Raw genomic sequence first — 27,063 nt, 5'->3', positions numbered from 1 at the left:
CCCTGGCCAATCGCGTGTTAAACTTCCCGCGTACCCCTGTAATACACGTACCCTGGCTAATCGCGTGTATAACTTCCCGCGTACCCCTGTAATACACGTACCCTGGCTAATCGCGTGTTACACTTCCCGCGTACCCCTGTAATACACGTACCCTGGCCAATCGCGTGTTAAACTTCCCGCGTACCCCTGTAATACACGTACCCTGGCTAATCGCGTGTATAACTTCACGCGTACCCCTGATATGCACGTTACCCGCTTTGCGTTCCTTGTTTGGCAGCCCTGTAAACTGGTCCAGGGTTAGCGCAGCCCTTTGCGATGATTTAGCGATTTTGATGGCTTTTCCTTGCGCGAGGGCGTTCTTGGGGGCGTTACTGGCGCTGCTGCAGGGTCGCTGCGATACTCTGCGCCACGGCTGGTTTGGGAGCCTAAAATCCATGAATACGCTGTGCGCGGAAATCGGTTTTAGCGCACGTGCCTGGCGCAGTCAATCGCACGCGGACACTCTGCGCCAGCCGCTTGCGACACTTTTCTGCGAAATTCTATGAATTACCCTGCTAATTTCCACTAAATATCTCATGGGAGTACCTACTTTATGAGAAGATACACATGCGTCGTAAAATTAAATTTGTGATTTGAAGTACAGTGGACAGTGCTGGGCAGCAGGACATGCAGAACCAATGATATACTTTTTTCAAATCATGATCCACTTTCCTTCTCCCTAGAAGGAATGACTCCTTTGTGACAAGCGCTGCATAAATGCTATATCTCCAATCCCATCTCTGAGCTCTTCAGGTCGCTGTCCCACCTGCCCTACTCCCCTTCCTGACTGCTTTACCTCACGCCAATGCCAGTGCACAGGCCCAGCACTTACTTCTTCGATTCCCACGGTGTCCAAGAAGCGAGCGCGATTATGTGAAAACATCATTCCAACGTTGTTCACTGTTGAGAGGGAAAGACAACATAATGGTATAAGGAAGCAACATCTTTCCATCAACTGCTGTCTTTTTTCTATTTCCATTGTTCGATTACCAAATACAACATACACCGTATATTTTAGACCCTGATATGCAGGTCAAATTAATAGTTTCTATTGAGCATACTATACGATAAGTAAGAAAAAGGGAAATAGAGCTGTTGTGCCCTTTCACAGCAGCCTTGGATATGGTATTGATATTGATATTTTATTTGTATTGCACTCGTACACAAGTGCGTCATAGCGCAACGAGGCAAGGGAGGGGAACAAGGGAGAACATAAACAATGATCTTACTAGGCCCAGTGGCACTGAGAATGCACAAGTGCATGGGAGAGGGAGAGGGGTGGAAGTGCTGAGCAAGAATAAAATACAAGTAAATAAAACTCGAATAAATAAATAAATAAATAACAAAAGGCAACAAACAGTGGTAGTGGAGCTAGCAAGTGGCAAGTGCTAGGAAAAGGGCAACAGACAGCGTGTGCCTGAATAAGTACAGAAAGAGAAGGTGGGGTGGGGGGGGACTGCAGGGTTACAGATACAGACCCCAGTGCAAGGGATTGCCCAGAGGCAGTGCGGGTGGGTGGCAAGGTGAGCAGGTACCTGGCCCCTAAAGACAGAGGGAGACGAGGTGCATGATGCCGAGACAGAACAAATCAACGGGGGTGAGGAGGAGAGAAGGCAGGAGCAAAGAGGAAGGTCTTGAGGTGCTTACGGAACCGGAGATGGTTCTCCTCAAGTTTCAGAGTGGTAGGGAGGCTGTTCCAGAGGGAGGCCCCAGCCAGTGATAGAGATCTACTCCCAACTCATTTCTTAGAAAAACAACTGACCCTGAGGGAGTTAGAGGCAGAGGAGCGAAGGGCTCGGGAGGGAAGGTATTTATGGAGGGACAGCAGAAGGTATTTTGGACCCAGGCCCCAGAAAGCCCTGTGGACAATGCAAAGGGTTTTGAATTTAATCCTTGCAGCCACTGGGAGCCAGTGAAGAGATTTCAACACTGGAGAGATACAATCCCAAGTCTTGAGGCCAAGGACAAGTCTTGCAGTCCTGTTCTGGATAAGTTGCAAAGGGCAGAAAGTAGAAGCAGGTATATTTAGAAAGAGGCTGTTGCAATAGTCCAACCTTGAGAGAACCAGGGCTCGAGAGACAGTGAGCTTCTGAGGGAAGGAGAGGAAAGGCAGAATACCTCTGAAGAGGTGTACTAGGAAGTTTGACTTTTTTGAGACATCAGAGATGTGGGCAGAGAAGGAAAGCGTGGAGTCAAAATTACCCTGAGGTTCTTGGCCTCGCAGGTGGGGATAGGAGGAGGGCCAAGGGAGGCTGGCCAAAGAGTGACAGGAAAGGAGGGTGAAGGTGTGCCGATGAGGAGGATCCCAGTCTTGCTGGCATGCAGGCAGAGATCATTGGCGGCACATCAATCTTGAATGGCAGTTAGGCAATCAGAGATGAGAGAAGGAGAGGAGGTGGCGGAGGGAAGCCTGAAAATGAGTTGTCAGCATAGAAATTTGAGCAGAAAAGAGCATTGCTGTGGGCGAGAGTTGCCAGTTATTGGTTAAAGAGCCAGGTGAGAGGTTGGACCCTTAGGGAACACCAAGGGTAGAGAGGGAGATAAAGGAAAGGAAGGACCCAAGTAAGACTTGGGAGGGTCAATCAGAGAGGAAAGAGGTCAGCCAGACCAAATCCTAATAGGTGATGCCCAGGTTATCACAGAGACCGTTGAGCAGGATGGTATGGTTGACTGTGTCAAAGGCAGAAGAGAGATCGAGTAGGATGTGGACAGAGGGAATGTTAGAGCCAAGGTTGAAGAGCAAATCTTCACAGATGTTCAGGAGAGCAGGTTCCGTGCTTCTGGCAGCTCTAAAGCCAGACTGATGGTCGTGGAGACAGCCAACAGAATCAGAGTGGAGGTTAACCTGAGAGATGGCAAGCTTTTCCAGGAGTTATCCCAGAAAAGGAGTAATGGAAATTGGGCAATAGTTAGCCGGGCAAGAAGGATCAGCTGTGAGTTTCTCGAGAAGAGGATGCACAAGAGAGTGCTCCAGAGGGGAGGGAAAGGCTCACAAGGTAAAGGAGAGGTTGCTGAAGTCGACCAAAGCAGGAGCGAGGGTGTCAATGTGGTCCTTTATGGTTTTAGAAGAACAGGGATTAACCTGTTTTGACCAGACTTTCATAGATCGGACTTCTCTAGCAACCTTGTCAGGGGAGAAAAGAGGAAAGGAGGAGAAAGAGGGGGGGTGGCTGAAGGAGGGTCAGAGTTCATAGAAGGAGGGAGGAGAAGAGGGGTAGGGGAGGAGAGGATGGACAGGATGTCCTGAGTTTTTAAGATGAAGTGAGAGGCAAGGGCCGGGCAAAGGGCATGGGAGGCGACAGGAGGGGTAGAGACTGCAGCAGGGTTGGACAGCTCCTTGCATATTTTAAAGAGTTTGGCCGAGTTGTAGTTGTTAGATGCTGCAGAGACACAGGTTTGGATGTGGGCTCTCTATGGTAGGGGATGATTCCCCTCTGCAGATCCTAGGAAGCAACGTGTAGGGAAAGTACTTTGGGATTAGGGACTGGCAGTAAATAACAATTCATCATGTTTACTTGCAAACTTCTGATGGAAATGAGGGGAGTGGAGACCATTATGCTCCGGGGTTGGGGGATAGCTGAGACCTTGGTGACTGGAGCTTAAGCGTATGGCCAAAAGGTCTAGTAGAATATGTATCTCCATGGGAACTGATTAGGGCCTGTAGGTGCACAATGCCAGTGACCACCAGAGCCGAGGAGTGCCCAACGGCAAGGTTTCGAGATGAAGCAAAAAGTTCCAGTAGCAACACAAACTAAATTATTTTAATTTTATTTTTGGTAGCATTTATTGAGTAAGAGCCTAGGTTTGGGAAGCAACAAAGTAATATACATCGTCGGGGTTAGAGGTGGTAACAATCATTACAGCACAGCATTTACTGTGTCACCGACATACTGTTGGGTATAACAGGGAATTTTTTACATTTACAGGCAGTTGGGTAACATGTAATGGTGCTAAAAAGTAGTGAATGAGTGTAAGGGATGGCACAGAGGTTGTGGGATGTAGAGGGTGGTTACCAGGAGTGATACTGGGTATGGTATTCACGGTGAGCCTACCATATGTAGGTGCTCCTTGAATTGTTTTTCTTATAACCGTCTTCCATGTGAACATATGCCAAATTGTTGAGATGCTTCCATTGGCTTAATAATCGGAAAACACATTGGTCTACTACACGGAGCCTATGTGAGAAGGAGGGGGCGGTATGTAAGCAGTGTTTCTACCTTAAGGAGCATGTAGGAAGCTTACATAGGTCTACATAGACACTGTGATGGGCTTGGAGCTGGACCAATCATGTGGACACCTAGTGAACATCACCCCTGATCCAGGTAGCAAACGTTTTCCTGATAGACCAAGAAAGTACTTGTTTGTTTGACTCACTGGGTTGCATCCAGGAGCAGTGCAGAGAAGGGAGTCCTCCCGCTGTAAATGTAAACACTTTGAAAGGTTTGCAGCGCCTGCATTAGGAACTTAAGCTACTTAGTGGAGTCTATGCCGTGTCCCTTTTTGTGGTTGTCCAATTAGGTCTGGACAACCAGAGCCGCAGTTAATAAGGGAGCAAGCAAGGTCTGGAGAGCGTGGAAGGAAAGGTGCCGGGGGCTAGGCCAAATAAAGATTGAGAGGGTGATGTGGAAAATAAAAAGGGGTGCAGAGATTCTCCCCATTTAAGGTCAGCTATGGGGATATCCTAAAGCAAAAGCAAGTGGGCATTTATTTTAAATGCTGATGATGTAACCTTGCAGATTAAATTGACACACAGATATGTATAGTTGGTAAAGAACCAAGGATGAAACTGCGGAGATGAGATCCCATTCATCCATGTATGTTAGCTTCCGGAAAGCCCCTGGACGCAAACACACGCTACTATCTCTAGGAAAACCATAGCCAGGTCCCTGCCTGCCCAGTTACACACCCGCACTGCTTCCTGGTAACCCCTGCACTTGGGTTTGTATCTGTAACCCTACAGTCACCCTACCTGCATTTTTGGACACCTGCTGGCTGCACTTACCTTTGCACCTGCCACCTGCTGGCTGCACTTACCCTTGCACCTGCCACCTGCTGGCTGCACTTACCCTTGCACCTGCCACCTGCTGGCTGCACTTACCCTTGCACCTGCCACCTGCTGGCTGCACTTACCCTTGCACCTGCCACCTGCTGGCTGCACTTCTTTTTATTGTTGTGATCCCATATACATCACTGTCCTCTCCTCTTTGCCCTGGCACATACCCCTCCCCCTACCCCTCCCCTGCACTTGCGCGATCTCAATGTCACTTGGCCTAGTAAGATCATTGTCTCTGTCCTCCCTCTGTTCCCCCTTCCTTGCCTCGTCGCGCCGTGAAACACTTGTGTATAGGCTTGTTACAAATGCCATATCATATCATACAATAAGTGTGCAATAGTGCCTTCTTCTGCATGTTACGGTGGGTACTGTGTGTGCCAAGAACATTAAGGGCGCTTGTCCAATGCCTCTGCTAATATGACTGACATCTGGGAAGGGAGCATGTAAAAGGGGCGATGCAGGCGGGACACTGTGCTCAAAGTTTAAGATAGGAGGAATTACCCAATATCCCAATGTTGAGGTCCTTCAGGCCGCTTTTAATTGGTTCATAGATTTCGGGTCCCTTGTTGAAATCAGCTTGTATGATCTTGGTTTTCCCGCCATACATCTCTTCTGCAAAAACAAGAATTAATGTTTAGCATTTGACAGAATCTTGTCATTTTCCATCTTGAACCAACTTTCTCATCCAGTCTTTCCTTCTCTGTCGTGGATCAACCTTTTTCTTCCCAACTCTCTGACCAGCTAAAGAGAGGTCATGCCCTGGTCATCAAGTCTGGGAGTTGAACTCAAATCCACTTCCCCAATGAAAGCAAACCCATAAAGCCCACAATCATTACTCTTTGCTCGGGAGAGAAAGGGGCTTTAGAGTGTTGACAGTATTTTCTGAGCTACCAACGCCTAAGGAAAATTATAGAATAACCTTGAGATTTATTGCTCACCAACCTACACTGGTGCCATATACTTGGTTTCTGCTCTTGTAATATGCCTTGCAACCTGAATCCGAGCTCCTTCAAGCCAATACACACTCTGTGTATATTTGTTGTCATCTCTATCCAGCAAAATCTGCTATGATATCCCAGCAGTAGTTCCAATTGGAACAAAGTTGTATGAGATCATTTGTATGATGCAAAGTAACACGTAACAGTGCACACCCTTTTGATAGGTCCAATGAAAAGAAAAAACAATAGTGTTATAAAACTTGGGTGCAGGGGAAGTTCAACAACCCTGACATGAAGTTGAGAAATCCACAAACAAGAAAATGCTGTCCTAGAACTGGACATCCCTGCCCCCTGCACACCTTAATGCCGTACACACACCTATAATATACATCTCAATAACAATTGCAATATCTATATCAAAAAAGACTTCTCTGAGTAAAATAAACTAATTCAGAAGACATTCATGTAGATTGATGAAGCTTCTTTATTTGGAAAAGTAGAGAGCTCATGCGTTTCGGGAACTACACCCCCTTCTTCAGGAGCACAACTGTGAACATAATAATATGCACATAATTAATATCTCAATTTCTACATTTCTACTTAATTTCTTCACAAACATAATATTAAAGGTACCACCCAGGTAATTAATCTGTGTATATAGTAGTGGAATAAAAATAATAATCAATGTCCGCATTTGAAAAAAAGAATACTAGAGAGTATCAACTACCAACAAAAGTGTGTAGCTGTAAACTTTTAACTCTGTACACTCCAAATGATATACAGTATAGATATTCTAAAGTGTTTACAAGGAGAACATCACCATTAAAGGTATAATTTATTACACCAGTGCTGAAAAACATAAACGTCAAATATAACCAAAACACCAATTATGTGAACAATTTAAAGCAGAAGAACATACCTTGCCCGCGTCCCAGTATCAGGACAATTAACTAAAATGAAACCAAATCCTCACAATATCCTACAGAAACAAAGAAAAGACCCAACCTCGTCAGTATGTTAATCACGAATCAACATCACCAAAAGGTCTTCATATAAAAAGGCATACCTCACAGTTCCAAACAAGTCGTACACCAGTTATATACCCAAATATTCAAAATCTGCTGCCAAATACAATGTGACTCTCTATGGGATATTTGACTGACTCCCAAGTATATCTGTTGCAACGTGGTTTCAGAGAAACACCACTCTCACTAAACAGAATCGGGAATATAAATAAACGAACAATGTGGGGTTTCATACATTTATATGCAGTGACCAACTGGCACCCAATACATAAACAATGTTCAGTGTCGTCACTCACCCGTGAGTATTCCAACCACATCTGAACGCTCGCCATATCGTGAAATTCAACTCTGCCGGGAATGGCTGGTACAAATATAGCGTAACCATTACACGTGATGTGCTAAAAGATTCACGGAATGTGTCCTGAAGACACAAGCAAGGATAGAACAGGTCACAAGAAAGAAAAAACTGCATTGCAACCTAATCAATGCCAGATCTATGTCCAAACACACCAAAGAGATCTATGAACTACTTTGCGACCGTGGGTTAGATATCACAGAAACCTGACTAGTTCAAAACTACAACGACATGCTGCACAACTGTATGCCTGACAGTGTTAGTGCACACAGGCAAATAGAAAAAGAAAAAGAGGCGGAGGACTAACGTGACATACAAAGAACATCTAAAAATAAGAACAGTCGATCCGGCGAACATCCCGAACAGCAAATCTCTCATCCAACACCTGACCTCAGATCTGCGAACAAACCTCACATTTATACTCATCTATAGAACCCTAACCTATGACGCAACCTTTGTAGACACATTCGCAGAGACTGTCACTAACATGGCCATTTAACACGATCGCCTGAACATTCTCTGTGATTTCAACATATGGTTGGAAGAATAAAATGCAAAATGTAATTTGAAGAATCCTACGGATCCCTCACTGAAACCCTGCCTAAAGTCTCCTCCCTGGTAGGCAGGGGAAGGCCAACATTCCCTGATCCTAACCCTGGGGGTGGTGTACTCTGGGAGGATCACCTGGAAGGAGACAGGGCCCAGTGTGGTACGAGACTCTGTGGGATGAGACACAGTATTCTTCCTCTGGAAAAAAGATTCTTTCCAAGGTACATAAAGAGGTAATGGCTTATTGTCATTTTAATGTCCCTAACTCTCAGATTAGATCTTGAGTTGTAGGCCTTAATATTGTAAGATCTAAGCAAACTTTACCAAAAGAAAGATCCTTTTTGGTACCCCAAACTAAACACCTTCCTCAAACCCAACGGTACAATATAAAGGAATGTGGAAATGTTGTCATCAATATGCTAGCTTCCTCTGTAAAGGCTAATCTTCATAGCCCCTCTCTTAATACCTTTAAGGTAATTAAACCTGCCCTTGAAAGTAATTCAAATATGCTCAAATCTAACTTTGTTAAAAGAAACTTCAAGTCTCAGAATCCTAGAGGGATTGAGACGAGGAAGAGGGCTGAGGAGGCATGCAGTTGTCAAAGTCAGGCAATTAAGCCTAGTAGCCATTGCAGTAGTCGGGCAATTGAGGCTAATGGCCCACACCTGAAAATTATCTCTCATCCTGGGAGGCATAAAATGCCCTCTCAGGCAGAGAAGGAAGGAAGGAGTGTAAAGAGCTGGAACGTTGGTTGGAGTGCAGGCTGTGGCAGTGGAAACAGAAAGAAGACAGAAGGCTGACTCACCAAGCAGAAGTGGGAGAACAAGAGGGACGCCTGAACAAGGTGACGGCAGATTTCCCCTGCATGTTCTGAGAAAGTCCTGTCCTCCCAAACTTTGACGTGTAAAGGCGGGGCAGTGGAAGACCTGCTGGAGAAACAGTATGAACCTGATTGCTGGGGTTGCTGAGCTGCTGGCATGTCGAACATTGAGGCAAGAAGCAATTACTAAATCAAAGGTCTCAGGAGTAGAGGACACTCCCAAGACGTGTGGCTGGACCAGAGACATCTGTTCAGGAGAAGGATGTGGGTCCCCAGCGAGCCAGAAGTAGTAGAAGTTGTAGGAGAAGTCGGGAAAGCAGGGCGACTCACAGAGAAAATGCCACAGACGCCAGTGAGTGAAGCACAGCGTTCTAAAGAATTGTGCGAGCATTGCCAGTAACAGTAACTAGCTCCTTTGCCACTCGCTTAAGATTTTCAATGAGTAGAAGTGGATCGTTGTATTAAAAGATTCTTTGAATAATGGAAATGCAACACATGCGTATCGAGGAAAACGCTTCTTGCGTAGTGTGCTAATGTGTTTACAGCCCATTGTTCCACTAACTAAAGACTATTCATGTTCAAAGAGGGGTCGTGTGTCCCGAGTTAAGAAAAGGGAATACTGTGAAGATCATTGCAGAACACTTAACAGTGATAATTTCAAAGTTACAATCTTTATCGTGTGAAAACTATTGTGATTCCCCAAGGAGGCCTGAACTCTATCCTTTGCTTCTGGAGGAATACAATTACACAACCACCTTCAAAGCCTGAAAATTATATCAAGTGGTTGCGTGTGCCTAATTGTGGTTTCTTCTGAAAGACTGAACAATATACAAGTGACATACCTTTCATTTACAAGAGTCGAAAAGACTGAAGAAGAGTGCAAGAATTGCCTAAGCCAAGAGGTACCACATACTAAGATTGAAACTGAACTTTTCTCAGAGTTTAAATTAATACAGCTGTATGTTGAAGTTACTCACAATCGAAAGGCCTAAGATACAAGTGCACAAGTATTAGCAGAAGCTAGGAGAGTGTCACCGAGGCTTTTGGGTAATTATATAGGCTGATAGCTGGGAGAAAGCCAAAGCTGAAGTTGGGGAAGGGAAATTGGCAGCTTGTAAAGAATTGTCTTGAAGCAGATAGTGCCCAAGAAGGTCAAGGCCAGAGAAAAGTGAGCCTTGAAGGCAAACGCAGGTTGTTTTCGTGGCAGTTAGACAAGAAAGGCAGAGAGACTGCCCTTTGAAGAAAGCTTTTAAAAGGTGTAGAGTGCCTTGCCTACCTGAGGGGGTTGAAGTATCTTGTCGAAGTCTGTCTAAAAGTAATTGAAGCTGGGGCAGTAGTCCAAAGCATTGGAACTAAAGAGGTATATCTGGTTGTCAGTAGATGCTACGTTGCAGTGGTTGAAGCCAAAGTGAAATACTGTGGGAAAAGAGGTATCTGTTCTCATGGTAAAGTAAGTAGACGTACTGTGTTAGAGTGTGTTCCCTTAGCTTTTAGAATAGGCAGGGAATTCCTCAATAGAGTAGGGAAAATTAGACGTTTTGATACATTTTCTTTTAAAATAAAATGGCATATTATGAAAGAGCTTCAAACAGTTATCCGCCTCGCATTACTGACTCCTCACAGCAACTACAACAAATGGTGAAAGGAGCCACGCACACAGCGGGCCACATTCTAGATGCAAAAAATCTGATCACAACAACGCCCCCAATTGAAATACTGTGGAGCGACCACCTCATTATCCTCTTTGTGGTCCAAATACCACCAAAAGCATCCAACAAGCCCCAAAATCACACCCCAATCTGGAACAGAAACTGGAGAACCGTCAAAAGCAGTAACCTAGAGGAAAAACTAGAATCCTCAAAGCCATTGATCGCCACCCTGAACGCAACTGACAGACGAAAGAACAGACATAATCCTGAACTGGGTCATGAGAATAGTAGATAATATCTCACCGGAAAAACTTGTCATCCCATCACAAAAGAAATCGGTGGCTAGAGGGTTCACGCCGCCCCTCAAAGCAATGAAAAAAAAAACTGGAAACTAGAACATGGAGGAAAGGAATAACATTTCAAGACAGATCTGATCATATAAAGCAGAAATTCTCAAAGCAAAAAATAAATACTACAATGAACGGATCAGGAAAGCCAACAACACTCTGAAAGAATTGTTCAACATCATAAATGAAATGAGAAATCCTCCCGGGAGCAGTAACGCACTGGTCCCCTCACAAAAATTCTGTGTCGATCTCGCAGACCACTTTAAGAGTAAAATCACCAACATACAACGGACCATACAAAGTAGACCGACCCACCTAACCATTCACCTCAACAAACCCACGGCCCACAGACCAGGCTGAACCTCTTTCCCCAAGCATCAAGAGAATAATTCATCAATCTAGTCAACAAAAGCAACAAGGCAGGCTCCCCAGCTGACCCCTGCCCACCAGACATATATATGCACAGGGAGAACCATCGGAATTCTACCTAAACCTCTTCAATCTGTCTCTTTCAATGGGAAGAGTACCCCAAGCCTTCAAATCCACCTACATCAAACTGCTCCTCAAAGATACGACGGGCGATTTGGAAGGCCTGTCAAACTACGGACCTATTTCCAACATTCCATACCCAGCAAGACTAATAGCGACCTACGTTTACAAACAAATTGAAAGAACAACCAGATATTGGATCAGGCACAAGTTGGCTTCAGACCCATGAGATGAACGGAGACGATACTACTCTCTATATGGGTCGACCTGAAGACCAATGCAGACTCCAAAACAAACTCAACACTGATACTACTGGACCTCTCTGCAGCATTTGCCACAGTCAACCATAACAAGAGACATAGGGATCAGCAACACAGCGCTCCTTTGGATTAAATCTTTCCTCTGTGGAAGGACAGAAACAATATGGCTAAAACCACTCAAATCATCACCTGAGTGCACCACTTGCAGAGTCCCACAAGGCTACTTGCTATCCCCACTATTGTTCAACATCTACATGACACACTTAATCAGCTTCATCAAAAGACACGGCCTCACACGTTACAATTAAGTGGGCAATACCCAAATCATCTACAAAATCAACAACAATGAGGAGGAGAACCCCAAGCTAACAGAATGTCTCAAAGAACTCTACTAATGAATGAACACCAATAACCTTAAAATTAACCCGGACAAAATGGAAATCATGATTTCACTGAACAACCAAAAAAACAACCAGAACATCCCATGGCCAACAGACATGGGAACACCACCCGAACCATCCAAAGTAGTCAGAAACCTTGGACTCCTTATGGACCATGAGCTAACCTTAGAACCACAAGTCAATGCAGTAATTAAGAAATGCTTCTTCCATCTGCACACTATCAAAACGATACTACCCTTCTTTTCCTTCACGCACAGACCACTTCCTCATCATATGCATGATAGACTACGCCAACACCGTATACCTCTGAATGCAGGATTATCTACTGAACAAATTGTAATGTACACAGAATGCAGCTGCCAGACTCCCCCTCAAGCTCTCCCAAAGACACCACATCACACCAGCTCTAAGGATGCTACACTGGATCCCAGTCAAAAAAAAGAATCACCTTCAAAACATTGTGCACAACAGACAGAGCAGTCCATGGCCAGGGAGCGGAATTCATACAAAAGAAAATCACCATCTACAGACCAGCAAGAACACTTAGATCCAGCAATGACAACCGTCTAGAACAAAACTCTACATGAGGAAAAAACGTGAAGGATCAACCTTCTCCTGCATAGCAGTAAAACTCGGGATCCCCCTCCCAAAAGAAATACGAACTACGGAGGACCATCTAAAATTCCCAAAACTTCTAAAAACCTGGCTCTTTAGCACGGGAGGGGATGAAAATGCCTGAACAGTATCTATGTACCACGAAATGAACAAATGCATAGAAAGGAACCCTCAAAACCAGGGACTGTCCAAACACGCCCGATATGAAGCGAGACCGAGCAAAGGGTTCTACCTTCATCAACACAATACAGCCATGCAAAATCCACCAAGAGAAAAAGACCAGAAAAGCAGGGACAACCACTAATATACTTGAGAAAATGCCCTACTCTAATCACCTAATATCATATACCTACCAGCATTTAGCTCACTCGAATAGGCTAGCCTTATCCTACATGTAGCTGAACTGTGTAAATTAGCCTCTTCCACACTGTGTAGGTTCGCCACATTCGGCATCTAGTCTAATAGTATAGCTAAGCCTTATACTTCCTGCTGCGCTCTGTGACAGGCACTATGAAACTTCTGTATCATGATGGGTTTATTGTGACGGACTGTGTGGGGTGGGAAATGCATTGGACTTCGATAGACTGTTGAGGACAGGAAATGTATCACACAGATGGATTGTTGGAGGATGAGGAGTGTGTTGCACCGGGATGGATTGCAGGGGATGGGAGATGCGTCACACATGGTTAGGCTGTTGAAGCCGAGAAGGGTATCACACCTGAGAGAGTGTCAAGGGTGGGAAGTGTCTCTCAATTGGACAAACTGTTAGGGGTGGCCGATGTACCACACTTGGATGAACTGCTGGGGGAGAAATGCATTGCACTAAGAGGGATTGGTAGGGGGCTGAAACCGTACTCCACTAGGATTGAATGCTGGGAGACCGGGAATGTGAATCACCTGGATGAATTGCTGGGGGAGGTAATTGCACCACACTAGAATGAACAGTTGGGGGTTGGAAATCTATCACATCTAGACAGAATATTGGTTGTATGAAAAGTATTGCCACTAACTAACCATACTAAGGTCTCACCTTTCTTCATACGCACCCTCAAACTCTGAACTAAACACAACCATACCATTACTGCGCCACACACCAGACACACTTCACAACACCCAACATGAAAACAAATCTTACACAATCACACCTCAACATCATATGACGGATACCAAATGAAAACGCACCAACACTCAGTGGCGGGTTTCTCCAAACTGAAGCTGCCAACAGCACACCAAAGCTCTCTTGCTCTTCTCCCTCTCACCCACTAAATGACCTGCAAACCTCCTTCCATTGCAGATCCACCAGAGCGCCAGGAGATCACGCAGGTGGCGACAGTGCACGGTACAAGACCAATTAACATTTTAATGGTGATTTTCTCCTAGTAAGCACTTCAAAATATCTATACTTCACATCATTTGGGGTATACAGAGGTGGAGGTGGAAGTTCACAGCTACACACTTTTGTTGGTTACTTTTTTTTTCGTTTTGGGATATTGATTATTATTATTATTATTTGATTTCAGTTTTATATCCACAGATTAATGACTAGGGTGGTATCTTTCATATTCTGTTTGTGAAGAATTGAGGTAGAAATGTACAAATTGAGATATTAATTATGTGCACATTATTATGTTTACAATTGTGCTCCTGAAGAAGGGGGTGTAGTCCCTGAACCACGTTGAGCACTCTACTTGCTTCATCAATCTACATGAATTTCTTCTGAATTTGCTTCTTTTACTCAGAAATGCCTTTGTTGACATTGCAATTTTTATTGATATTTATATTACTGCTGTGTGTACAGCATTGATATGTGCAGGGGACCAGGGTGTCCCGTCATAGGACACCATTCGCTTGTTTATCATTTTTATGATGTCCAACGCCATCATGAACAAATAGCCTAAATAGCTACAATAGGTGACTGTGTCCTATCTGGCCGGGAACATCCTAGATCTTATGTATATTTTGTTCCTGGCTCCTGCAAATTCAAACTCGAAACTAAAGACATGGCAGGACATCGCAAGTGGGGCAACAGTTCCTATCGCTCTGGCACCCCGGCAGAATAAGAATATGGGCAAACTATATGTGATTCCAGGCAGTGGTCATGGTGTGCTGGGTGGGATAGATCAACACAAATAGTATCTGGGATATTTTTTTTCAGGGATGGAGACTCCTCCGGAAGGTGCAAGTCCAGGCCAGCTTCCCGTAATTCTGCATTCTAACATCATCGGCCACCTGACCGGTTAGTACCAACCCATTTCAAAATAAGAAGATATGGAGAACTGTAACGCTCACCTGATTCCCACGGAGGCGCAGGTCTGGCTTCGAGTGCTGATGCTTCTTCAATGGTGAAGCGCAGGACTCTGAAGATGGACAGGAAGGGCCCTCTACTCTGGCTTCTCCGGCTCGCAGGAATATTCCCCTGTGCGTGAAAAGGGAATATTACCTACTGACTGAGTTATGCTCAAGCCTCCCATTCTCTTCCAACCCTCCACGATACCCTTCCACGATTCCCCGTGAAGTCTCACCTTAGGGTCTGAAAGGACGAGCTCTCCATCCTGCTTCTGACGCAGGGGCGCGTTGAACCCAGTTACTTCACTGGATTGAGGTTGGATGGGAGTTCAGGTAAGCTTGATTATACTGGTAAGGCGCTGTAAAAGTTCTGTTGCAAGTTCAAAAGTTCAAGCTTTAAATAATAATGTTCATTGTCTTTTTTCAGGTGATGAATGAAGATTCCTTTGGAGACTTCTTGCAACAAAGCGCTAATGTTGATGTCTTTTCCCCATAGGGGCCGGGGTTCGGAATGCCGGAGATATGGCGCCGACCCGAAGTGAAACGTGCAGTTCCAGTAAAGATCTGGTAAGTCCTAGATGAGCGCTCAGGTAATGTTTTTGCATTCGCTCATCTAATGTCTTTGTCTTTTTTCCCCATAGGGGCCGGGGTCCGGAAAATGCTTGGAAGCAGCAAGACCCGAAATGAAATGGGAATGACCCAACAGGTAAGTCTTAGAAGGAAACTGAGCTTTTCCTATTCCCTTCCTTCTCTCACCTCTTATTCTTGTCTTTTTCTCTAGGCTCTGGGAAGTGGCTGTGTATCCGGATGATCGCTGCTGAAGATGGAGGAACCCAGGAAAGGTGAGTGAAATGCAGCGCTGCAGCGATCGTAACGAAATGCTTTTAAAAATGATGTCTTCCCTTTCAGGATCGTCGGTGATGTCTCCGTGGTGCAGATTAGCTGGTAGGTCTCTTGTCTCCCTTTGCAGGTGACCCAGGATGCTGACAGGCGTGGCTGAAGTCCAGATGCAGGAGCTGACACGGTGAGCGTCCAGCTGCGAGGAGCAGAACAACGCGAAGCGTGAGTTGCTGATCGGGTGTGGTTTAAATAGCTTTGGAAGAAGTTCCATGTGTGTATCCTTCCTCCGATCAGGTATGTATCCTTCCCCGACCACACCCGGGTGGAAAGTAGTCCCACAGGTAAAGTAGTTCCTATTCAGGCCTCAAGAGGGCCTGGATGTGGCAGCATGGTCTGCATCAGGTAAGTGCACATTAAAACACTTGCACACATGTCTAGCTACATGAACACATGTCTAGCTTTATGAGCCTGGTGCCTGACAGAGGTCCAACATGAGCCTGGCGCCTAAGGCGCCAGGACTGTGTCCAAAGGGCCCCAGCTTGGGCCCGCTGGCACTCCTATGGGGGAATTGATGCCTGCCTCTGGGGTTGCTGGGTCGGACCTGGCTCCTTGGAGGTAGGCATCATGACATTACCCCCTCTCAAGGCCCCTCCCAAGGTTCTTCCCTCCGGGGGTTTGGGCTTGTTCGGAAATCTCTGGTGAAACATTTGTACTAATCGAGGTGCGTGGACATGGTTACTAGGCTCCCACGATCTCTCCTGAGGTCCATATCCCTTCCAGTCAACAAGATAGAAGAGTTTCGACTTTACCACCGTGGAGTCTAAAATGTCTTTAACTTCGAATTCTAATTCCCCTTCAATTTGAACTGGATCTGGAGGCTTGGACAATCGGGTTCCTGGTTGTACTGGCTTCAAAAGTGATGCATGAAAAACTGGATGAATACGCATGTTGGACGGTAGATCCAGTTTAAAGGCCACTGGGTTGATTATAGCTTTGATGGGATAAGGTCCTATGAATCTGGGATTGAAGATTTGCGGGCCCTTGAGGGGTAAATGTTTAGTTGCTAGCCATACCTGGTCTCCTACTTGGTAAGGAGGAGTTTTACTTCGGTGCAAATCAGCGTTTTCTTTGTACTTTTTCTTGGCTTGCTGTAAATGAGTTGCAGCTTCTTTGAAGGCTCGGGTTATTGTGGAATGCAGATGATTTACTGCGGGCATTTCCAGGGTCAGAGGTGGTTCTAGGTCAGAGGTCCGAGGATGGTGACCATACAAAGTATAAAAGGGGGTTTGTCCGGTTCCAGAATGCACTGAATTGTTGTATGCATATTCTGCGATCCAAAGGATGTCTTTCCAATTTAACTCGGATTGGTGTAACATGCACCGAAGATATTGCTCGAGGGTCTGATTGGTTCTCTCCGTTTGTCCGTCGGTCTGGGGGTGGTGGCTGGTGGATAACTGCACATCTATTTGTGCTAGTTGGCAACACTTCTTCCACAAATGTGAGATAAATTGACTTCCACGATCCGAGACTAAAATGGAAGGGAAACCATGTATGCGAACTATATTCTCCAGGAATTCCTTGGCCAAGGTGGAAGCTGAAGGCAAACCCTTTAAAGGGATAAAGTTGGCCATTTTGGAGAATAGGTCCACAATTACAAGGATTGTGTTGTAACCAGCACAAGGAGGCAGATCTGTTATAAAGTCCATTGACAGGGTGTGCCATGGTGCCGGTGGAATATCCAAGGGTTGAAGTAGGCCGGCTGGCCTTTTCTTTTGAGCCTTGTTTTGGGCACAAATTCCACAAGACAGTACAAAAGACTTTGTCTTTTCTCCAAGAAGGCCACCAGAAGTGACGTTTGATTTTTTCCTCCGTTTTAGCGATACCAGGGTGTCCTTCCATTAAAGATTCATGATGATGGGCAATAACAAGTTCTTGCAATTCTTTACTTGGCAGAAACAACCGCTCCTGGAAGTAGGGTAAGTCATCCTTAACGGTGTAATGAGGACCCTTTTGACTCCATTCCAATAAGGTTGAAGAGTCTAGAAGTTGTTTTACTTGCGTTTGGATATCCTCAATAGATTGCAATGAAGTTAAGTATAAGATTCTTTGCTCAGGTATGATGGGCACATGTTCTAAGCTCGAATTAGGTTCTTCCATGCCAATCCGGGATAAGGCGTCTGCTTTTCCATTCTTGCAGCCAGGGCAATAGGTAATTACAAAATCAACTTCCGCAAAGAATAGAGCCCATCGGAGTTGTCGTGAAGATTGAGCTTTGGCCGTCTTTAAATACTGTAAGTTTCTGTGGTCCGTAATTACGGTGATGGCGTGTCTTGCCCCGAGAAGGTAGTGACGCCAAGCCTTGAAAGCAGATTTGATGGCCAGTAACTCTTTATCGGTAATTGCGTAGTTGATTTCAGGAGGAGAACATTTTCTGGACCAAAAGGCCACTGGGTGTATTTGGTTAGTTTTTGGGTCTCTTTGCGACAGGACAGCTCCCATGGCCGAACTGGAAGCATCAGTTCCACTATGTACGGGAGATCAGGGTGTGGGTGCTTCAATACAGGTGCAGAGGTGAATTTGGTTTTCAGGTCCTGGAAGGCTTGTTCGGCCTCAAGAGTCCATTTGAAGCGTTTGTTTTTCTTTAGGAGAGCGGTGATGGGTTGGACTGTTCGGGAAAATTCCGGGATGAATCTTCGATAGAAATTGGCAAAGCCGAGCATGCTCTGAACTCCCTTCACCGAGCTTGGAGATGGCCATTTGAGGATGGCGTCCACCTTTCGCGAGTCCATTCGGACTCCTTGAGGTGTCAGGATGAATCCGAGAAACTCAACTTCTGTGGTATGAAAAACTCATTTTTCGAGTTTTGCAAATAGTCTGTGCTGGCGCAGTTTCTCAAGAACTGCCCTAACATGTTTTCTGTGATCAGATTCTGAAGAAGAGTACACCAGGATGTCGTCAATGTAAACAATGACACAGACATCGATAAGTTCCCGAAGAACATCATTCATAAAGTACTGAAAGGCGGCAGGTGCATTGCACAAACCGAAGGGCATCACCTGATATTCGAAGAGCCCAAATTTGGTGTGGAATGCAGTCTTCCATTCGTCGCCTTCTTTTAAGCGTACCAGGTGATAAGCTCCTCGGAGATCTAACTTGGTGTACACACAAGCGTCTTTCACCTGGTCGATAAGCTCAGGGATCAGGGGCAGAGGATAACGATTCTTAATCGTTATTTGATTTAGGGCACGATAGTCTATACGCGTTCTAAGGTCGCCTTCTTTTTTTGGCACGAAGAACAGAGCTGAAGAGACAGGAGACTTGGACGGGCGAATAAAACCATTGGCTAGGTACTGATCTTAATACTGACGCAAATGCAGGTTCTCAGGTTCCGTAAGAGCATAAATCCTACTACAAGGTAGTTGAGCATTGGGTACCAGATCGATCTGGCAATCATAAGACCGATGGGGAGGTAACGTGTTAGCCTGTTCTTTCTGAAAAACGTCTTGGAATTCTTGGTATTCAGACAGTAGCTGTACAGGGGTGGAAGTTGCTGTGGCTAGACCCATAGCTGGATTTCTTGGATAACAAGTTGGTTCACAATCAGGAAAACTTATCTTCTTTGCTCGCCAGTCAATTCTGGGATTATGTGTTTCTAACCAAGGAATTCCAAGAATTACTTGAAATTGTGGGGCCTTGATCACATCAAACACGATTGCTTCCCGATGTCCATCCTGACCCACCAGTGTCACTTCAACAGTGGAATGCGTTACAGGCCCTGAGGCTATTTCGGTTCCATCTACTGTAGTAATGACATCTTGGGTTACTTTCGGGCGTAGAGGAAGCTTAATCCTGGAAGCCAATTCACGGTCTATGTAATTTCCAATAGCTCCACTGTCGATGTATGCTTTTATAGCATGCAACTGCTGAGGCTGTTTTGGGTCCACGAGCACCATTGGCATGACGAAATGCGAGGTCAAAGAGTTAGTTTTCAAGCTCGGCAAGCGGACCCCTACGCTTGCCGGGCTAGGTCGTTTCCCGAATCAGGTGTCACTAATTCGTTATCAGTAGCTCCAACCACCTTCTTAAGTGGTTTAATTGGACAATTTCAAAGAAAGTGACCGGAAGTCCCGCAATACAGACAAAGTTGCATTTGCCGCCTTCTCTCTCGTTCTTTCTGCGTTAATGGTCCTTTAACACCACCGATTTGCATAGGTTCAGATACGTCGGTACTCTTGGAGGTAGCGTGGGTTTTGATCGGTGCTCGGTTTTCATACTTGAACCGATCTGCTTTTCTATTTTGAAGTCTGTGATCAAGTTGAACCACCAAGTCAATGTAGTCTGCGCAGACCTGGGGTGGATTTACTATCTGAGCTAGAACATCCTTAAACTCTCTGCGCAGGCCTCGATGAAACAAAGTGATCCTTTTGCTTTCTGGCCATCCAGTTTCCACAACCAGTCTGTTAAAGGTGGCTATGTAGAACAGAAGATCCTGATTACCTTGTCGTAAGGATAGCAGTTCGTTATCAAGGGCCTGTCCTTGAGAGTGTCGAGCGAACAATCTTTCCATGCTGGCCTGGAAGCCCTGAAAATTCTGGAGAATGGGATCATCCTGATTTACCAATGGAATAGACCAATCGGCAGCACTGCCACTGAGGTAAGATAGTATAAAGGCTACCTTGGTCTGGTCGTTAGGGAAGGCTCCGAGTCTGCATAGAAAGTGTAAACGACATTGGTTCATAAAGACGGCATATTTCTTGGGATCCCCCGCAAAACGTTCAGGCGGGGCCAAAGGCATGTGTCCAGGTAGATTAATTTGTACCGGGTTACTCAAACCCATTGATGTGAAAATGTCTCCGGAATTAGGTAAAGGAGTGTGCCCTGCCTGGGCCTGTAATAACCTTTTGGCTAGGTCATCAGTTCTTTCCTTAGATAAGATCAGTTCTCTTTTGAGAGCGTTAGTCTCCTGGCGGGCTGAGTGCACCTCTGCCCATAATTCCCCCAAAAGCTGGGCCAGCTGGTCAGTCTCGGAAGTCTCCATAGCGCCTGGGTGGGAAATTGTGGGTAGGCTTCGCATTCTGTAACGCTCACCTGATTCCCACGGAGGCGCAGGTCTGGCTTCGAGTGCTGATGCTTCTTCAATGGTGAAGCGCAGGACTCTGAAGATGGACAGGAAGGGCCCTCTACTCTGGCTTCTCCGGCTCGCAGGAATATTCCCCTGTGCGTGAAAATGGAGTATTACCTACTGACTGAGTTATGCTCAAGCCTCCCACTCTCTTCCAACCCTCCACGATACCCTTCCACGATTCCCCGTGAAGTCTCACCTTAGGGTCTGAAAGGACGAGCTCTCCATCCTGCTTCTGACGCAGGGGCACGTTGAACCCAGTTACTTCACTGCATTGAGGTTGGATGGGAGTTCAGGTAAGCTTGATTATACTGGTAAGGTGCTGTAAAAGTTCTGTTGCAAGTTCAAAAGTTCAAGCTTTAAATAATAATGTTCATTGTCTTTTTTCAGGTGATGAATGAAGATTCCTTTGGAGACTTCTTGCAACAAAGCGCTAATGTTGATGTCTTTTCCCCGCAGGGGCCGGGGTTCGGAATGCCGGAGATATGGCGCCGACCCGAAGTGAAACGTGCCGTTCCAGTAAAGATCTGGTAACTCCTAGATGAGCGCTCAGGTAATGTTTTTGCATTCGCTCATCTAATGTCTTTGTCTTTTTTCCCCATAGGGGCCGGGGTCCGGAAAATGCTTGGAAGCAGCAAGACCCGAAATGAAATGGGAATGACCCAACAGGTAAGTCTTAGAAGGAAACTGAGCTTTTCCTATTCCCTTCCTTCTCTCGCCTCTTATTCTTGTCTTTTTCTCTAGGCTCTGGGAAGTGGCTGTGTATCCGGATGATCGCTGCTGAAGATGGAGGAACCCAGGAAAGGTGAGTGAAATGCAGCGCTGCAGCGATCGTAACGAAATGCTTTTAAAAATGATGTCTTCCCTTTCAGGATCGTCGGTGATGTCTCAGTGGTGCAGATTACCTGGTAGGTCTCTTGTCTCCCTTTGCAGGTGACCCAGGATGCTGACAGGCATGGCTGAAGTCCAGATGCAGGAGCTGACACGGTGAGCGTCCAGCTGCGAGGAGCAGAACAACGCGAAGCGTGAGTTGCAGATCGGGTGTGGTTTAAATAGCTTTGGAAGAAGTTCCAAGTGTGTATCCTTCCTCCGATCAGGTATGTATCCTTCCCCGACCACACCCGGGTGGAAAGTAGTCCCACAGGTAAAGTAGTTCCTATTCAGGCCTCAAGAGGGCCTGGATGTGGCAGCATGGTCTGCATCAGGTAAGTGCACATTAAAACACTTGCACACATGTCTAGCTACATGAATACATGTCTAGCTTTATGAGCCTGGCACCTAAGGCGCCAGGACAGAGGTCCCACATGAGCCTGGCGCCTAAGGCGCCAGGACTGTGTCCAAAGGGCCCCAGCTTGGGCCCGCTGGCACTCCCCTGGGGGAAATGATGCCTGCCTCTGGGGTTGCTGGGTCGGACCTGGCTCCTTGGAGGTAGGCATCATGACAAGAACATAACGGTTTTACTGATACCTTGCTGTGATGAATGAACAGGGACTGAACCTGAAACACCAATGGTTAGACACCAATTGCCTATGTCACCACCATCCATGCGTGCCTCCACACTGCTTGGACCTTCTATTCTTTTTCAAAGCCAAGATAAAGAAAATCCAAGATACCTTCGGAGATATCTCCAAAAACTAAATTGTCTGAAATATCTATACAAACTCCAAAAAGAAGAAGATATTCTATTAAACAGCCGCAAGACGAATTATATTTGTCATTTACAAAAAGGTTTTTATGCTACTTTGGAATATGTGGTACCTTAGCGGCCATCTGAAGTATAATGCTAGCTGGGCTTTACTGAGTGCGAAAGCCCACGAACAAGTTAAACCTAAGACAGAAGGGTCACAGATCATGTTTCAAAGAAACTGTCAGAAGTTTTCTTTGGCAAGACACTTTAACAAAACACCATTTGCTCAACTGCAGTTCAGTTCCATGATTAATCAACTGGCAACTATGAACATTTCTTTAAACAACTAGAAAGCTTCGGAGTGAGGCTTTAAATATGTGGCCACCCTTTGGGATAAACGATTAATTAGGATTGACTATTTAAGATTTTCATTGAGAATGGTGTCTTTGTAGGTTATTATCACTGCTGCCATCGATTCAGAAACAGGTCCACTCCACAAAGTTAATACCAGATTAGATAATTTTGAAAAACATTTTGTTGGACAATTTTCAGCTCCTTCGAATATCTTTATAATCTTATAGAGCTGCAAGAAATTTGAATATAGTGCTTATGAATGTGTTATGCAAATGTAACAAACATAAGGTTTTACCTTTCAATTATGAGTACCATGCATTAAGAAACTCACAAACATAGTGCTTATTTTTCATAGGCACATCTCACCACAGTGTCTCTTTTTTACTTTTGGTAACATATAGTATTAAATCACTTCAAACATTCGTCCTGCTTCTATATAGAACCTTCTGTAATAGTCAAAGTTGTTTTAGTTGCATTTTTTGCTTTTTATATATTTGGAATATAAATGTGCCATACTTTATATAAAAAAGCTGTTTATTAAGTATTTTCTATTGATGTTTATTATGTATTTTTTTTACTTTTTTGGATTGAAAAATTGCCAATGTTTCTTTTAAAACTACACACATGGAATCTTCCTCTTGCCTGGACTTTATGATTAGGGATGAGTGAATTGTGAAATTCCATTCCATTCGCTGCAGAAGCAAATTCTGAAAGACCTGGTCTGTTTCGCCAAAATGTTTTGCATGCTGTCTCGCGACCCGACACGAACCGTGCAAAGTTTCTCGTGCCGCTGTGCAAACCTAGCACAAATTAAAAAGAGCAGCACAAAGTTTCTCCTGCAGCTGTGCTAACCTACCACGAATCGAACAAAAAAACATGAAAAGTTTCTAGTGCTGCAGCGTGAACCGAATACGATTTGAAAAACCTGTGCAAAGTTTCTCCTGCCGCTGTGCACACCTACCATGAATCAAACAGAAAAATCAGTGCAGAGTTTCTTATGCCACTGCGCAAAACTAGCATGGATTGTGGAAAAAGGCACAAAGTTTCTCGTGCTGCCGCACGAAACCACCATGGATCGAAAAAGACCCGCCCAAAGTTTTTGTGCTTCTGCACAAATTTAGTATTGATTGAAAAAAGACCTGCACGAAGATTCTTGTGTTGTGAACCTAGCTCGGATCAACAAAAGACCTGCACAAAGCTTGTGTTGCTATCAGAACCAGTCATGGATCAAAAGCATGTGCAAAGTTTTTGGTGTCGCTGCATGAAACTAGCGCGGTTTGAGATGAAAACCCATATGGGAACTAAATACCACGCACTGTGCGAAACACCACAAAACCTGGCAAAATTTCAGTGGTGGCAGAAAAGTAATGCTGATTTCCCTAAACGGGCGAAACGGAATCCATTGTGGATTACGCACTATTCGCTTTGTGGGTGAAAATTTCACTCACCCTTATTTTTGATTATGCTCATAGAATATTTTGTTTGTAGTACAATTTCTCCTTTCCTTAAATTAAAAACATGATGTGTACCGAATCCTTGTATGTCATCCCTTCTCCCATAGGGGGAGACTGTTCACATGGGGTCAGGGCGGCAGACACTTACCAATAGCCCCCCTGGCGGTGGTGCACCAAGGCAGGATCACATGTGGAGGGAAACCCTGTATGGGACGAGGGACGGGTTTCTAGGGAGAACGCGGTATGTTATGCCCACATCTACCCACTCCTTTAATACCAGCTCCTCCCACTATCTCCATCTGTGTCAGTCTGCCTGCCCTGACTGAGAGGTATAGCAGACACCATACAGAAACCTTATTCAACATTACTGTGATGAATAAGAGGCGCAGAGCTGCGCAGAGCTGCGCAGAGCAGTGCTACCATCTACACGGAGTAGACTAGACAATCTGCTCTAGTCAGCGACATGAAAAGGGAAGAGGGACTCACCAATCAGATAGCTCCTCCTTGGAGGTACTGCGAGAGCCAGCATGGTTAAGAAAGGGAGGAGACCGGGATGCTGAGAACGGAGCGGGAAAGTCCAGAGCAGTCCAGGTTGGGAGGACCGTTTAACAAACCCAGAGAGTGAAGCTCCAGGCATCCTGAAGACTGGAGAGCACCAGCAGGGAGGACCCTACTGTCCGATGGACGCTTGTGACTACGGAGCCGCCGGAGATCGAAAGCAGACCGCAAGAGTCTGGGAAGCCCCACGACTAGTCTCATCCATCAATGAAGACCCAGGACAATCAGGGACCTTGAACAAAGGTACTCCCGAAGGCACAGAGGCCCCAAGAAGGTAGTGGAAAGCCCAGAAGGGGGAGGGAAGCAGGGAACATGGGGTCTGGGACCCTGACTAAGGGAAAGAGACTTTGGCATACCTTGGGTCGGACAATAGTACTTGGCAGGAGAGTGAACCAAGTCTATCAAGAAGAAGTGGACAGCAAGAAAGGCGAGTTTGGGACACGCACCCATAAAAGGAAGAGCAATCATCATCATTCTTCATAATCACAGTAGATGGCAGGGTAGTGAACCAGGTTGGCTGTGATTAATGAAAGCCTGATCAAGGCCAGAGGAAGGAAGACATTCCCCCATCGTTGTGTTGTCTGAAAAGCCTGAGAGAGATCCAGAGGAAGGGAATCATTCCTCCTCGTTTGTTTGTGAACATTGTGAAAAGCCAAGAGAAGAGAAGCAATCTCTTGGCACTGAGAGAACCCTGGAGAGAGCCAGGAAAGACATGAGAAGAGAGGCAATCTCTTGTCACTGCGACAACCCTGGAGAGAGGCAGGAAAGACATGAGAAGAGAGCCATTCTCTTGGCAGTGCAGGCAGCCGAAGGAGAACCAGAGAAAGTATGACGAATCCGATGGTGTCAACCCTTCTTTCCCAGTGGTGACCTCTCCTCATGTGGCCAAGGGACGCAGTTTCTACCTGATCCTGACCCTGCGGGTGGCTATATGAGGGAGGGTCACATGGGGCGAGACATCCTCTGGGAGAGTATCCGGGCACCATCGGACAAGGCATGGTATTCCCCTTCCTCTCTTGAGGCTACCCCATCCATACCAAATACCTTAATGGAATATTGTTACACCTCCCCTCATCCACCTAGGACGGGTACTGAAGACCTTCTAACGAGATCTGTATGTAAGCCATCAAAATCTGACTTACCCTTTAAAATTCATGAAAACACCTACTCAAACTCTACCTACAAGTCATCTAGAGCTGACTTACCTTTAAAGAACACGAAGAACACCTACCCAGACTTTCCATGTAAAACATCAAGCATGGACTTGAATTCCCATAACTACAAGAATACTGGGTGGAAGAAGATGAGCCGAGTAATGAAGAGCAAAGGAGAACAAGAACACAAGCTGCGCTCTAGTTCTTGTGACTGTGGCTGGGAAATCTAAACAGAGAAGCAGCTGAATGAGGCGTGCTGCTGGAGGGAGAGACCTGCTTCTCTTGGTATGGACCAAAGGACTGTGGGCCTGCAGAGGGTGCTGTGGAGACAACCAGCTTCAGAAAGAGGAAAACGCCAGAAGCCGATGCAGGGCTCATAGACGTTTGCAGATGCTGAGAAGCAGCGTTTGCCTTTATGAAGCCCAAAACGAAGCAGAAGACCTTTGCAGGAACCGCGAGAGACAGAGGAGCTGAGGAACAAATACAGTGAGATGAAAGGAAACGCCAAACGACCGCCACCGGCTTGCCGTGGGATAAACGAAGTACACTAGCAGCAGCCGGTGAGTCCACAGAGAGAAGCAGGGACACCGGGCCATATTGGCAGCCATGCCAAATGTGAATAACTATTACGGAAGCAAATGAAGTAGATGAAAGAGAAAGAACCAGTGAGCATTTTGTTAAAAGGAAACAGAGAACAAAATTAAGAAAGTTTCAAGTTTGTCAGTGTATGCAATACACATGTAAGAAAAGCCCTGGCAGGATAATATGCCAGGCAGATACAGTAGCAGATAAAGCAAACCTAAGAGAATATCAAGTTAAGTGTGTACAGAGCCCACATGAGAAGAGCCCTGGAAGGAGAGTACACCAGGCAAATTAAAGCTGCAAGTGTGTTCATTTAAGAAGGGCCTGGCAATAGCAGTATAGCGGCAGATGAAAGTGCGCGCATACAAGGAAGTATGGCAGGCGAGTATACCAGGCAGTTGCAATTATCTTTATTTAAGAAAGCCCTGGCAGGAGGGTCTACCAGGCTATTGCAAGTGTGTTTATATATGAAAATTCTGGTAGGGAAACACACCAGGAAAGGACAAAGTGAACAGTGTTTAGGAAATACATCACTTAAAGGGGTCC

General features: G+C 45.6%; 1 protein-coding gene across 1 annotated transcript in view; it reads right to left on the bottom strand.

The window, feature by feature from the left end:
* LOC138454998 (very-long-chain 3-oxoacyl-CoA reductase-like) overlaps nt 1-27,063 on the bottom strand; it is a 266,556-nt gene that overhangs the window by 123,851 nt on the left and 115,642 nt on the right. The window contains exons 4-5 of the mRNA XM_069607112.1: nt 5,594-5,704; nt 872-939 (exon numbers count right to left, since the gene is read on the bottom strand). Coding sequence (XP_069463213.1) covers nt 872-939; nt 5,594-5,704 — 179 coding nt within the window. The remainder of the gene's footprint in view (nt 1-871; nt 940-5,593; nt 5,705-27,063) is intronic.

The sequence above is a fragment of the Ambystoma mexicanum genome, chromosome 1p, assembly GCF_040938575.1.
Source record: "Ambystoma mexicanum isolate Mex_15411 chromosome 1p, UKY_AmexF1_1, whole genome shotgun sequence".
Classification (NCBI taxonomy): Eukaryota; Metazoa; Chordata; class Amphibia; order Caudata; family Ambystomatidae; genus Ambystoma; species Ambystoma mexicanum.
The sequence above is the reverse complement of the archived record's forward strand: the minus strand, read 5'-3'. Positions and strand labels throughout refer to the sequence as shown.